Source organism: Stegodyphus dumicola, chromosome 2 (assembly GCF_044657685.1).
Source record: "Stegodyphus dumicola isolate Sdum_Otavi_A_Nest chromosome 2, ASM4465768v1".
In the NCBI taxonomy this organism is placed as follows: domain Eukaryota; kingdom Metazoa; phylum Arthropoda; class Arachnida; order Araneae; family Eresidae; genus Stegodyphus; species Stegodyphus dumicola.
In genome coordinates, this window is record NC_140769.1 from 232,212,678 (window position 1) to 232,227,920 (window position 15,243).

General features: G+C 33.4%; 1 protein-coding gene and 1 long non-coding RNA gene across 2 annotated transcripts in view; one reads left to right on the forward strand and one right to left on the reverse strand.

The window, feature by feature from the left end:
* LOC118199703 (GTP-binding protein GEM-like) overlaps positions 1-13,327 on the reverse strand; it is a 92,258-nt gene extending 78,931 nt beyond the window's left edge. Inside the window, exon 1 of the mRNA XM_085811889.1 lies at positions 9,923-13,327. Coding sequence (XP_085668015.1) covers positions 9,923-10,688 — 766 coding nt within the window. The 5' untranslated portion in view covers positions 10,689-13,327. The remainder of the gene's footprint in view (positions 1-9,922) is intronic.
* Positions 1-15,243, forward strand: part of LOC146998899 (uncharacterized) — a 102,143-nt gene that overhangs the window by 67,879 nt on the left and 19,021 nt on the right. The window lies entirely within an intron of this gene.

Here is a 15,243-nt window from a genome sequence, read left to right on the forward strand (position 1 = left end):
ACTTCTAAATTTAATTCACTATAACCTCTCTTATTTTTATTTCATTTGGAAACTTCATCTCACTGTCTTAAAAATAGCGCTATAAGTCTAAACTGCGTCATTCAAAGTAATCATGCGATCTTACATAATGCTTAATGCAGGTGTCTCTTGCCCAATCAAAATAATTGTAAACCAGAACTTTTGACTCGCTCCCTTCTTCCTTTGCATTACTACTGCGACATTCTCTCTCTCTTTTCGCTTAAGCTTTCATCCAGATAAAACGCTTTGTTGCAATCATCTAGTGTTGCTATGATGGATTTAATCGGTGTAGTATCAAAATTGTGAATGTTCTGGCACGATTGGAGTGCCGAGTGAATTGTGGCCACAAAATGTGAATTTAAATAAATGTGGAATTTGATTTGGCTCGACTGTTTCTTCTTCAAAATGGATGGACGCTCTAAGTATCAAGTATCTACCCCATTAGTTATTTATGCGTATCTACGTCTTAGTGTTCTTACATTCTATGCTTCCAAAATTGTGTTAATATTACATTTATTAGTCATACAGGATTGGACTATGCTACTAACCTCAATGGAACATTTATTCCTCAGTTTGATTTCTGTAAAATAGTATTTGCAAATTCATAATTCTAAAATTTATCATCGAGTATTCAAATACTGGTGTGCTATCATTACATATATATAGATATAGATATAAATATACCCACTCTTTCAACGGTTAGGTGAGCTCTGTGTTTTTATTCTTACACGTTGGTAAATTTTAAATTTTTTGGTTTAAAAGTGATTGAATTGTTGTTCTTAAGTAGTTCCGGTTAAGTTTTTTGTGCCTTTAATTAATCTGCATGCAGTAGTTGTAGAATTATCAAAAATTTAAAAGTGGCGATAGGCCTAACGAGGCGGTCATGTTGTATTAACATTTGAAACTCTTAGTAGAATAGTGAATTAAGTCAGTTGTAACACCAACGTTAGTGTCTTTTTTCCCAATGGAACTCAACGCTAACTTTCAACTTTATGCACCGAAAACTTTGTCTCCCTGTCCGTTGGCCAAACTGCCTATTTTTGCGCACACTCTAATTTTAATTTTAATTTTTTTACTATTTTTATTTGATGTTTTAGATTTTTCTGCATTATACAATTTTACTGACGATGTTTTGAGTTTTTATGTATATTTGCTTTGCCGCGAAGTGAGAAATGAATTGACTAAATGAGAAATTTATTTCTAATGAAATTCGGGGAAATAGTTTAAGTCAAGTGCAGCAAAAACTGTGTGTAATTTCAAAGGCCCTACAGGAAAAGATGTGGTATCCACATCAGATATTTGGACCATTTTATGAGAGCTTTTTTCTAACTTCAGGTACTTCCAACAAGCATTTCTGGATGATTTAATTCAAATAGGAAGAATTAAAAAAATGGCTACTCCACTTTTCCTTTAGCAAAAACGCTTACACGCGTAAGCTACAGATCCCTCTGAGAGTGACATTTATTTCAAAATAAACTGTGCAGTCTACTTAGCTAATATCATAACAATACTAACTATTCATATAAGTAAAAAATAAAAAGGCTTAAGCAGCAAAGATATTTTCCGGAACACGCAAAGACTATCGCAGATCACCTAAATAACTTGTAAAAGTTTGAAGTTGAATCAGTGAATACCGAGCGATTAAAACTTCTGAGCGTTTATAATAAATATCAGCTACCTATCAAACTTAAATAAATTTGGGGTATCATACTTCAAATTAGGGTAAAAAATTAAAAATTGAGTTTCTTGTAAAATTTTTTGTACATATATTTTTTTATTATTGTTTCAAAACTATTTAACAAAGACATCTTCTTAGAAAATAAGATAAAGTTAAAAAAATAGTACTACTAATGAAGAAGTTTGGTGGCAGCAAATATAATCGAATTCAGTACTTTCTTATACCTGTGATCTCCAAACGTTTGGATTTGGTACCGCTAAGACAAAACTAATTATAAGTTGTACCCCCTGTAATACAAGGTAATATAATATACACGATCATACATTCACAAGTGATCGTGAGCTTACTTCTTTAGTGTACCTCCAAGAATCATTTTGCGTTTACCTTTGGATAAGTGTCCTCCACTTTGGAGCACCGTTTGTTACGGCTGGTTTTCTTATAACCGATACTTTAAATTCTCAAGTTATTAGGGCCAAGCAACCGGAATCAAAAGCAGAGAAAATTTATAAAATGTTCCACATTCAGAATCTTTAAATGGCATCCAAACTGCATTTTAATTCTAAACAGCAGGCAGATATTACATCTGCAATACATTTTGATGTTAAAACTATTGCGAAATAATGTCCCAAAGAAACAACACATCACTATAAAAATTAAAGTAAAAATTCTCTGAATGTCACTTAGAAAAATATGAAGATCTTGCAAGGACTGTCGCATTACAATTACTAAATTATTACAATTTAGTTATAGTACATATACTTATCAAACTGGAGAGGTCGGTGTTTTAAATCCAAGCAAGAGTACAATTTATTTCTCAAATTTCCTGACCTGAAATGTTTAACAGTGTTTGTGTGGCGTCCGAAGTAAAATGTTATAAATGATTGTAATCACCTGGGTTTATTGATTGGGTGTCCTACCTCTCTTTTCTCGTATTTTAAGTATAAAGGAATACAGCATTTCGTGCCCGCGTTCACATTGTAAAAGAAATTAGATTAGAAACTGAGAGATCCGAGTTTCGAACTCCGGCGATGGCACAGTTGTTTCATGTTCCATGCTCCAAAATTTCAAGTCATCTTCAAAATTGCAGTTATGTAACGACCACCTAAGAACAAACCGGAAGTTCTGCGGTAATACTGCAGAGGATGCAAATACACGTATGCGTACTGCTGTTGAGATAAATAGGTCTGTGCCTTGAAAATGACGTAGGGTAGAAGTTTCCAATTTCTTTCATACGGAAATTCTGCATAGCTCGACACAATATGTCCACAGGAGCCCGAGAAATCTCACATATTTCTTGTTTTAGTTCTTCACTTTTGCATGAGAGAATAATCTAGATTCCTATGGATATATTACATCAAACTCTGTAGGATGCCTGTCTAAGACGGTAAGAACGGTAATTACCTACTGGATCTTCATTCTGTTCTTCGCTTCGATGACATATACGTAAGTAATGGCATCTTTTGTACTATTCAGTTGCATCGCTATAAGATTCTTATCTTAATTAACTAGTTATTATGATCCTGATCTTTACTATAACTTCTTTCTGTATTCTCATGTGAATGCAAATTTGCTCAGAGACTATTTAAGCTGAGAGTTTCTGAATCTTAGAGTAAGAGAGCTTCCGGCACTGCCGTTTGCTTTTAGGTTTTCAATAATTCTGTTTAAAAGTAATATTCCGGCTTTTGCATTCTCACTAGCTGATTGCTTTAAACTTGCGGGCCGATAAAAGAACTCTGAGCCAATTTATTTCTTATTCCAGTAATTGCGCAGTATTAGACTACGTTACCAATGTTTGAAACTTATTCTCTATAATTGCTTAATCTGAATGGCCAAAAATGGTAGTTTCTGTTTGAAACACAAGTTGTTTAATTCTGTTTAAATTAGATTAAATAAAAAGCTATTTAAAACTTTCTTCAGTACTTTGTGAATATTTGAGAAGTAGCGATAACTCGCTGACTTGCCTAGTAGTGTCTGTAAGACTTAACTTCAGTTTCCAGATCAATAGCAATCCTGCATGGTTAATGTTTTTCCAATATTTACACTCTTCTCTATATCACCGTTGCAAAATCTTCCCTCTTTAAGTTTATTAATATTTGATAAACTAGTATTTTAAATATAGAGCGGAGAACCAACCAATTTACTATAAATATTACAACAAAGTTTTATGCAAAATTATGTTGAATGTCTTATAATGCATAACGAACTTCAAAAATAAGTATGAAAGTTTCGCTTTCAATCTACTCTTATAGCATTAAATTCTATGAAAATATTCTTAGAAATGATATTTCCCAATGGAAATTATTAATAACTAGGTGTACCCGCCCGGCGTTGCCCGTGCATTTAGAAAATGCAGATAAGTGAATAGCGCAGGAATAGTAGTGTAGGACATGTAGACTGTCTCTCTCTCTTCCCCCCCCCACAAGCTACAAAAAAGAAATGAATTGTAATTAATCGATTTAATGTATCGTCAAAACAGCAAACTAACGCTAGAATAAAGAAATCAATTGTTACAATCGAACGTTATTTGAAAACAAATAATAATATCAGTGAGTCAAAAAAACCGTGATTAATTAATTATAAATAATTTTTTTAAAATTTTTCTAATTCAAAAATCGAAAATCGGGCTTCGAGGTCTGGTGGCCAGCCCCTTTGTGCTTCCGTATAAAAAATTCCAGGTCCCTGCGTGCGATAGATTTGGCTGGAGAGCTCGGTCAGACAGACAGACAGACACATTACACTTGCTTTTATTATTATAGATTTAATGCGGAAGGGCTGTTCAATACCAATTTTCAGTTACTAATCAGTTGCTATTGCCACAAATAAATGATAAATTACGAAAGAGTTATTTATTAAAGTGTGACTATTGTTACGAATTTTGTCCTTAGATAGGTAATTTGAGTACAGTTATAAGTAAAATTGTTGTATTTCTTCTGTAACGTAAAGAATCTGACAGGGACAAGTGCATTTAACATCGAGTAAACGTGTATCTCGGTAATTTCCCGAGGTATCGCCAAGCTAACAACGGTTGGAAAAACTTCTTTTGTCACCAAATTTGGCTAGAAATCGCCAAACGTCGCCAAATTTGGCGACATTTTGTTTTGGTTCCTATATCATCGTTTTTTTTTTTTTTTTTTTTTTTTTTTTTTTTTTATGTGTTGAAATTGAATAAATGTAATTGACCACTATGTTTATATACTCACAGAAGACCTGTTTTCTTTTCAGTAACGGCTGTATATTCCGGAATATAACGCGCGCTTGTAAAGAAAAAAAAAATGTGATCGAAATTTATGGGTGCACGTTATACCCGGATTTAAAAATGATTGATTTAAAAATAAAGAAATGATGAGCATACAAAAATTTAGTTTGTACATGTACCTAAGGGCTGTTACTGGCAATTTTTTCTAGGGCCTTGGAGCCCTAGAAAAAAATTCTAGGGCCTTTTCAATTTTTTCTAGGGACCTTTTCTAGAAACACTTCGACGAAATGGTTTCTAGGATAGGCCATTTCGTTCCCTCTTTCAGAAAAGTACATTTATTCTTTGGCATATTAATTATCGTGATATCATTTTTCTTCTACTCACGTATGGCGCTTTCAGAAATACCAAGCATTCTTGCTGCAGATTTCCATTTTCTTTAGCAAACTGAATGACTGCATCTGATACCAGAACTATGTTTTTTTTTTTTTTTTTTTTTTTTTTTTTTTTTTTTGTGTTAGGAGCCATATTTGCTACTAAAAGGAGCACTAGATCAACTGTACTTCAGCTAAAAGCCTTCGATGTTCACTTCAAACTCATAGCTTCAAAATTCCGCGAATTCATTCGGGTCGCATATTCATTCATATAGCATAATTTTCCCTTTTTCTAGAAACCCTAGAACAACATTCTCGTGCACACCTGCATTGACTAAAGCCCACCCTCTTTGCAGAATTATATTTTCCCTCAAGCATTTTCCTCACATAAATATTGTTCCCCTTATTGCTTGTCAATTCAGTATACCATTGTTGGAAAGCATGCGAAAATCTTTGAATGAACTACTTCAGAAAATTAGCAGCATCGCATATGTATCTTTAAGGTTTCTTCGTAACGTATGTACCTAAAATTTGAAAATATTACTTGGAATTATAAATGGCGTTGTATGCCGGAATATATGGTATTTTAACAGTAACAGCTTAATACGGTATCACTTTGAAGTTGTATAATCAATGCTCAGCCATCCTATTTCATTTTCTCCCATGAAATTTCTTTATAGATAATGTGGTAAATTTCATTACAAGAGTTGGGCTTCCCTGCCTCGCGAGACTGAACCGCACTACAGGTTTCCTCGCCCCTTAGAACCAGGCACAGATATTCAACCTCCGCTCTCGCACCTTGGAGAGAAGGCGCATTGTCAAAGGCGACACTGGTCGTCAGATTTCCTACCTGCCAGTCGCTGGGACTGCCTGTTGCAGTGGAACATTACCCAGAGAATACGAGGGCGCTACCCCCATCGGTACGGCTCTAGGATCTGCCAGACCACCGGGCCGGCCAATATTCCGGGGACTCCAGAACCACTAATATCATAACTTTTATACCCCCGTGGCTGAGACTGCCTAGAGTTCTCTACGTTGATCCGGGGGGGGGAGGAATTTCATTACAGATAGTTTTCTGCATTTACACTCAACATCTGCAGTATGATTCAAAAATGTCTGCGAAAAATGTAACTTAAAGTAGAGCGGACCGAAATAAGCAAAGCCGAAATGCCACGTTGAGGTGATAGGGCGTAACTGAGTGGTAAATAAATAAGTCTTACCGTTCTGGAGGTGTAAATCCTCATTTCCTGTGAGGATTCTGAATGGTATCCACAGCTACGCTATCTCGCAGTTAATATACATGCATTTTATTTATGAGGTCATTCGGCGAAACTACTCGAAGAGGGTACAAGAAACGATTCAATACATCTTTAGGCAGCTCCTCCATTGCCGTCGGCAGCTCCATGGGTAAAATGCATGTCGATGAACTCGGCTTTCGTGTAGTGTTGCATATCATTCGAAACCCACACGGAAACTACCATTTTACGCTAGCACAGCACTTTTACCTACCGCTGAACAGCTCCCTGTCCACCTTAACTTGCGATTTTGGCACACACATGTCATTGGAAAATTTGTTTATTTAGGTATACTTTACCCGCCTTTATATTTTTGTCAAATATTTTGGATCATGCTGTACACGTTGTAGAGACATTAGGTTTTTTTCGGAAGCCAGAGAGATGAAAAATTAGCAACAGCCTTCGCCGGGAATCGAACCACGAACCCCTGGAACACCGGCCCAGTGTGCTACCGTTACACCACGAAGACACGCTAGGGAAGTGGGAGAAATACCTTATAACACAAGTAACAAATACATATAATAAATATGGCAATTTCCTGAAATAAATTACTAATACAGCAATTTCCTATGCATTGAACAAATAATTTTACAATTAAAAGAATAAATTAAATGTTATCGTAGATTAAATGAGACTCACGTGTAGAAGGAAAAAGAAAGAGGTTAATTCCATTTTTTATTCCAGTGATCAGAGCATGAAACTCTTTTCTTTTTATATATACAAACGAAGTCTTTTATGTTGATAAGGTACAAATTAAATCGCTGAGTTAAAATCGATTTCATCGTCCTCCTCGTAATTGGGGAAGAAACGTTTACGGTTTTGTTAAATATGCCGATAAAAATATATTTATTTCCATTGCACCTTTTTCCTTAAATGAACATCTTTTCAGTCTTGTAAGGATAACGTGAGAAGGCTTTACATTTGACCTTTTGAATCGTTTGCTTTTATTACGTTACCGTTTCTAATATCTTAATCATTTCAGCTCTAGTTCCCTTCCCTGAAAAAAAAAAATGGTGAATAATAAGTAGCGATAATTAATTCTTTTCTTTTTTTCCATTATTGTAATAATGGAAAATTACAGAATTTCTACTAAATTTGATAGTAATAGCAAAATAAAAATTTCGTAATCTTCTCGTCTTTCATTTTTTTAAAAGAATTAAATATATTCAGTCAGAATTAGTTTGTTTCTTTCCGGCGCATATCTTATAAGACTATGAAACTCTAAATTACGCCAAGTTTTCATTGCAGTATTTGAATATGAACTGAGAAATATGTCTTTCCTTATCGAACATTCTATGTTTATCATTACTTACCTTGTACGGGAAGAAATATCACAAAATTTCGAAGACTATTGCTCATTTGAATTTCAATTTTAAGTGCATTAAGTTGAATTAAATTTCAACTGCATTGAATTTCATTGCTTATCGCACTTGAATTTCAAGTGAGATTCATTTCTCAAATATTAATCTAAACGAGTTTAGGATAATTGATACCAGATAAGCCAACTGATCTCTTTGAAAATCTAGTTTTTAATGGAATGGCTGTATGGAGGTTTTCATGATTATCTCCACGTGTAACGTGAAGTATGAATTAATTTCCCTTAGCCAGTCATCTACCAATTAGTCTCTTCCTTTGAACAGATACTCTACTGTGCTTTCTAATAAATTTAATTTTGGGTTTTCTAGGACTTAGGATATGTATTAGATTTATATATAGCATTGTTCTAATATAGGTATTTTGACAAAAAAATCGGACTTTTTCTAAAATAACATGCCAATTTTTTTCCATATTTCAATTCCAGGACCGAAATTACGCCAACTACCAAGTTTTGTAAAAATCGCACTAGTAGTTTTTAAAAAATCAGCTTTCAAAATTTTAGCTCCTCAGTATTAATTGTGTTTGATATATATTTATTAATCTATATTTTTTAATTAAACTTACCTGATTCTTCCTTTCACATTTCGAATTTCTGGTTTATTCCACTTTTTATGATTTATTTTTTAAATTTGTATTTTTAAATCAATTTTATAAACTTTTTAAAAAATATTTTGAATTATAATCCATAAATGTTTTACCATAATCTTAAAGTTTACGTATACCAACGTAATACGTAACCATACCTGCAAAAAAAATTACAGTTCCTTATTCAACATTTCCGGAGATATACGTGAATTTACATATTGGCGCGTTGTGAAATTTGGCATATTTGTTGAAAGCGATAAAATATCAAATGTGGTATAGACACTTTGCTAAAATTATTTGAAAGTAGGAAAGATGTGACATTTTCCCCCTCACGCAACAATGTAAAAAGGTAGGAACAAGGTGCCCTTTTTTCCACTCTGGCATAATGGAAGGGAAAGGGAAATGTATTAAGAAGTTCGCCAAGTGAATTATTCTTGGCCCAAACTGAAAAAAAGAGCGCCAAGATAAATTTTTGTATTTCTCCGTAAATTTCGCACCAAATTTTACAAAATTTAATATCTAGGCATAATTTGAGTCATAGAATCGAAATTTGGAAAAAGATTGGTATGTTATTTCAGAAAACGTTCGATTTTGTGTCAAAATGCCTATGTTAGAACAATGCTATAAAAAAATTTAATATATACCTCAAGTCGCGCTTTCAGACATGAAATTGGCAATTTGAATTTTGTCAATCGGCTCAGTAGAACGGGAGATAGAAAACTGTCCTTTTTTTTTGCACAGTTTACGTAAAAATTACAAAATATACGAGAAATGTTTACCTCATCCTCTTCGATTTTAAGAGAAACCAGCAAGTATTTACTTTACACGCAGGAAAAGTACGAAATCTCCCCGAGTCAGCCCGTTCGGCAGGATTCGATCCTAGTTCGAGTTACCCGCTTTCAGCAATCACATTTTAATCAATAAGCGGTTGTGAGATGCTCACATAAGAACTACTTTCTCTTCTATAAATTTATTTAGTTAGAAGAGCCAATAATGATATCATTTTACACTTTACTGTATTGTACAATCAAAGATGTGCTCCGTTATGTTTCATATTTCTTAAAAAATTGTATTATAAATAATTCTGTACAAGAAATTTTAATAGTAACTCAAAACACTTTCTTTAACCCCCCCAGGCAAGAAACTCAACTAAACTAACCCAGTTACGAACAGAATTTTTGAAAGAAGCAGTATGTTTGGTTACAGTTTATACACAGTTAACAGCAATGCCGGAATAATAATAATTTGTTTTGAGGAGGTATATTTGTTTACTTAATCTAGTATCTGGTCTAAGGTTTCAAGTTGTCTGAAGATATTAAACCAAACTGGATCTTAATTTTTAAAGTAAGTAGAAATCATTAAATTTTTAAAGGAAGTAATAGATAAACAAAAATTTACTCACCTAAAGACTCTTGTATGTCAGTTGCCACTGTTGTGAGGCATTCAGACGTTGTAAACTGTGCTACAATAGACGTCTTGCCGACTTCTTCCGCTCCTAGCAGAAGCACTTTATACCTTGTTGTCGTTGGTGGTTGGGACATTGTCGATTCCACAGAAGATAACCGGTCTCTGCAGTCTTGCTCCACTCCTGAACTTGATTCGTCTGATGTAACACTTGGGGATCTGGCCCTGACAAAATCCCCTAAATTTACGATGCCCTTGGACGTGACACTAAAACTTCTGAGTCTATAATATCCTCCTTCCTCAGCCATGAAGGGTTTGTCATCTCCGTTTGGTATGGGGATACTACTAGCTCGAGTTCTGTATTGGTGCCAAGGGTCTTCATCATGCCAAAGAGTACCTCTTCTGTACCTTCCAGGAGAAGTGTTTGGATGCGTAGCTCTGCGAGGAGCTGTACTGAAATAGTTGATGGTTCCTGGACTGGCTACTGCACCATGGCTGAATCTCCTATGCTTGTGCCCACGTCCACGCCTTGTAGCTGCAGGGCTGTGTCGAGCTGGACTTGGTGTACCTGCTCGGGCTGTCCCATCCAGTAGGGGGCTACGGTTAGGAGAAGTAGATGATGCTCGTGAAGATCCATAACTCCTTAAGTCTGGTACGCTGAATGTGAATGCTGTAGCGGTAGAATGACCATCTTTACTGGTGCAAGGTGCAGGGTCAGAATGCCGCTTTGGGCTGTCCAAATTGAACAGTTCGCCGTCTTCCATCTGAATGTCCGAAATTTCGTCCCTCAAGATTAAGATTTAATGCTGCAAAGTGGCTAACTCTTGTTAATAAAATTTACAGTTCACGCAAATCACTAACACGTAAGTATCTCCTTACAAGAAACAAATATTTGCCAGTAAGAGTTATGTGCAGTATATCTTTAAGAAAAACGTGGGATTCCTATAATTGTCCTTTTAGTGCCAAAAATATGTTTTTTCGAAGAATAAATAAGTCTTTTCACACTTCCAAAAGAATGAAACGTTTCTCTCTGTTACCGATTGCTCCTTTCTACAAGGATACAGACATTTCGGAAATAATATATCTGTAATAGTCATTGAAATCTGGTGCAATTTATATCTTTATGATCACTGATATATACTGCAGTTTATGAAATTAAATCGCTTAAATAAATATCTTTAGTGCGATTTATAATATTTCTTTATGGTCAATTGTTAACAATCAATTTTAGATTTCTCCTTCATGTTTGCCTTTCATTTACATACGATTTCACTTCACGCACTATTTTTTAATTGTACAGTAATCTCATGGCTTTTATAAATGAATAATTTTGTTCGAAATTTTCAAAGCTAATGCGAAGAAATTTCTTCTGATTTACAGATATGTATAAAAAAAACTGTACTACTCACAAAATTGATTTAACAGTGAGAAAATATGCAGATGACTTCGATGTGTGAAACTGTTTTTAGTACATATTTTGCGTTTGGAAATTACAATTATATAATTTTTATTTAAATTTAAACTGATAAAAATTAGAAAATAATCATCTTGTTTTAAAATACTTTTAATTAAGCCACAAGCTAATGTAAACACAGCTTTTTTCAATAACGGTTTAAATATACAGCGAATTTGTTAGGAAACGTTGTCAAATTCCGCACATATAAAATCCCTGAAATCATGCATTAATTAATCATGCGGAATATTTTGTCACTGTACATATTAGTAACATATACGAACTTGAATGTTCAGAAGAATCTGTACAATGGCACAAAGTTATTTTTGATGCCGCAGTTTTTAGCAAAATTCAGAATTTTATGTAAGAAATATGATATTGAGAATATCTTTTTCCAATATTGTCAACTAAATCTTAAATAGCGAACTAAATTCCTTTTGTGAACATCATTTATCATATTAAATATCTTTGTAGTTCAGTTCATTCACTTAAAAACATATGAAGAGAACAGTCTGAACACTTTAGCTACACAGCGGTACAAGAATTACCAAGTTTTGCCAAAGTATTTTACGTTATTTGTGTTAAGGTATCTAATATTATCAGTTCGAGAAAAATATATTGTAATATTTCCGATGAAATATAAAGTAAATGTAGCAGTACAAATATATCAGAATAATAAGATCTCTCTCAATCTAAAAATCCTTGAAACACGTTCGATTTTACAAGTATTTTAAAATCTTAGATATATTTTCGCCTTTTTCCTTACAAACCTACGAGAAATTGCTTTTTAATTGTAAAGCTTTAATTGTAATTCTTTGATAAAATCCTATTAAAATGAAAATTGTGTCTTCAAACAAATACATGTGGATCTATAATTTAAAACTGTCACGGGAAAACATTTGTAAATGCTTCAATATGAGACGTGTATAATCACATAAAATTCAGATAAATTGTATAAATCCTCTATTTTTCCTAAATCAAAAGAAATATTGAATCGCTTTTCAATACCTGTCAACAAATAAAAAACAATGCACTATTTCTAGAGATATCAAATCTACTCTATTTTAATCTTTAGCTATTATATTTTCAATATTTTAATTAAGGTGTTATCAAATCGAAATACAAAATTGAATATGAAATTTAAATGAATTTAAATGAAATGTGTTGAGACATTTTCATCAAATTTCTTTACATCGTTAAGAACATTTTCTCTAAAATTTAAATTTTTAGCATAAAAAGAAAATATATTTCAATACCAAGTGATGTATTCAGAATTTTTGAAGAGTTTTCTTGGTAAAATGTTATTCCGTAACAAGGATTAAAACATTATTAGAAAATGGTATAGTAAATATTTCTCTTTAATATACGAAAAAAGGATTTTAACTTTTAAAAACTTTTTCTTTCTTAATTACAATAAACAGTTATTGTACCCACAGCCTCTTACTGACATAAAAATTTTCTCTTCCGCTATGAAGCAGTTTCCCTGCAACTGTTCTAATATCAATAGTCAACAAGCTGAAAATGTAAAGTTTTAAAAAGGTACCTTTTAAATGTCTCAGTATAGAATGCTTAGTATCGCACTTGCTTTTCTAAATCGAGAACAGCACAGAATTTGTAGATTATTTTTCACCAATAAAATTCTCTGATTCAAAAATGAACTACAATCTAACTGTCAGTCTGTGGCCATTCTAAAGAAGTTCTGAAAAAGCGAAAGCCAACTTGCATTTAAAACTCGATTTAAGCACATAAAAGAATCGCTTTTCTGAACAGCAGAGCAAGAGAATCTTCTAAAACCGTTTCGTCTCGTAGAGAGATTCGGCAAAGCTGGAGAGTCAGTCTGGATTTCCCGGGAAACACCTCCTGTTCAGGTCTTGTCTGATCGATTATTCCCGGTCACTTTAGCGCGCGGAACAGCTTTCCACGTGGTGAAATTTTCTCTAAATCACACATGCGCAGATTATCTTTTCGGCTCTTGGCTTCTTCTGATTGGCTATGTCTGGTTTAAGGTCTAAACTTAGTGCCATTTTCAACAGTAAGCTTTTTTTTTTCCTGCTTTATTTTCAATTTTATCTTTATTTTCTGCCTATAGTAGAAACTGATAAAAGAAATCGAAAGTTAGAGTAAATATTAAAATTAGTCATGCACAAAAGCAAACCAAAATTGCGCATTTACGAGATTTAAACGCAGTTAAATTGAAAGATTTGGCTTGGTATAATGATATTTTTTTCTTCTATGGCCTTTGGCAGAATTCTTTCTAAATATTTCGAGTGGAAGAAGAGAGGTATGCTGACTTTAACATAAGTTTAAAACTATTTTAATTATTCAGAGGTAATGAACATTTCGGCCCAAACTTTGTAGAAATATTCTAACTTTCCATTTGCCTCATGGATGTCGTAATTACAATTCAATGTCGTATATTTCAAGCACGTAATATACGTGAGTATTAGTATTTTGCATATTTTATGTATGTTTCCGATATATGTATCAAAATACATTTTTAATAATAATTAATTTAAATATTTATATGCATAAGTCTGAAATCTGGCAATCCTTTCGAAATTAGTTATTGCTTGGGGAAGTGCGGGGAAATTTCGTAGTATGTTCCCCTGCTTCTAGTTGGTCTTGATTATGGAAACTTGTGTTAGGGAACTTAAGTGTTTTATTTTAATTACTCGTTTCATTACGTTTCTCTTCTTTCTTCATCCATTAGCAGAATGCAAATTAGATTTAGATAGCATATTTGTAATCTGCTGTTTCTCTAATAACCATCCATGAAAGTTGCTTAACCTGTGAAATGCTCATCTAGCAGACCTGTGTTTTTCCAAGCTCCTATCAACGAGCCAGCAAATGAGTTCGCACATGTGATGTCGCCAACTGGATCGTTTCAACGCATTCCTCTTCCAGAAACTTTCAGAGTTCATATCATACTAGCCTGATCTTTTGCCTTCAGATTTTCACTTGTTTCCCTCTCTTTAAAATTTCTTCCATGGTATAACATTCAATTTGAATGAGGCCGTAAATCAGCACCTTATTTAGCTTTTCACTCATAAATCTAGGTTCTTTTGTGAATGAGGGATTGTAAAGCTGATTAAACGAAAGCAAACAGAATTATAGAGCAAAGCGCTATTGACTGCTCATTATTCTTTATAGAACGGCCTTTGAAGAATATATAAGTAATGCATCATGGCTTTACAGACAACCTCTTCCGCCTATCTGTTGAAAAGAATTAAAGACTTAATTAAATAAATTAAAGTAATTAATCAGTACCCTTCCCTTGCAGAGCCTAAAACTCCCCCATCTCCTCTAGTATTTTTAAAATGTACCTTAATATTGTATTGTTTTATACAACAAATTTAATAAAACTGTAGTGAAAAATGTCAAAACTTACAATCAATTAGCTGTTCTTTATTCAAAGAATGATAATTTTAATTCTGCTTTAAGAAAATTTTCATTGAAAGGATCTGAAATTCATTTGCTCTCCTTCCTTCGTTTGAGAACGTAGTGCTGAAGTAAGCCTTATAATACAATTAGGCAGATTGTTATATTCTCTGAGTTGAAGCACGTTTTCTTATGTAAAACTGTAAAGCTTTTAAAATATTTTGTTCTGAAATGTTTTCAGTACTCGATGCCTAAAATCTAACTCTTTGATCATAGAATCAGGTTTGTCAGACACTTTGAAAACAGTTGTGGAATTTTTCTGTAATTCTAAGTTGAATTGAATTTATTTTTGAAATGATATTTAATAGCTATGCAATTCCTTGAAGCTCTTCATTATTGCAAAAGTTTGAGCTTAACTGAAATGGATGGCCTTAAGAAAAGTGCTTTTCGCCAAATACGCTGTTACGAATAATAGTTTCATTTTTACT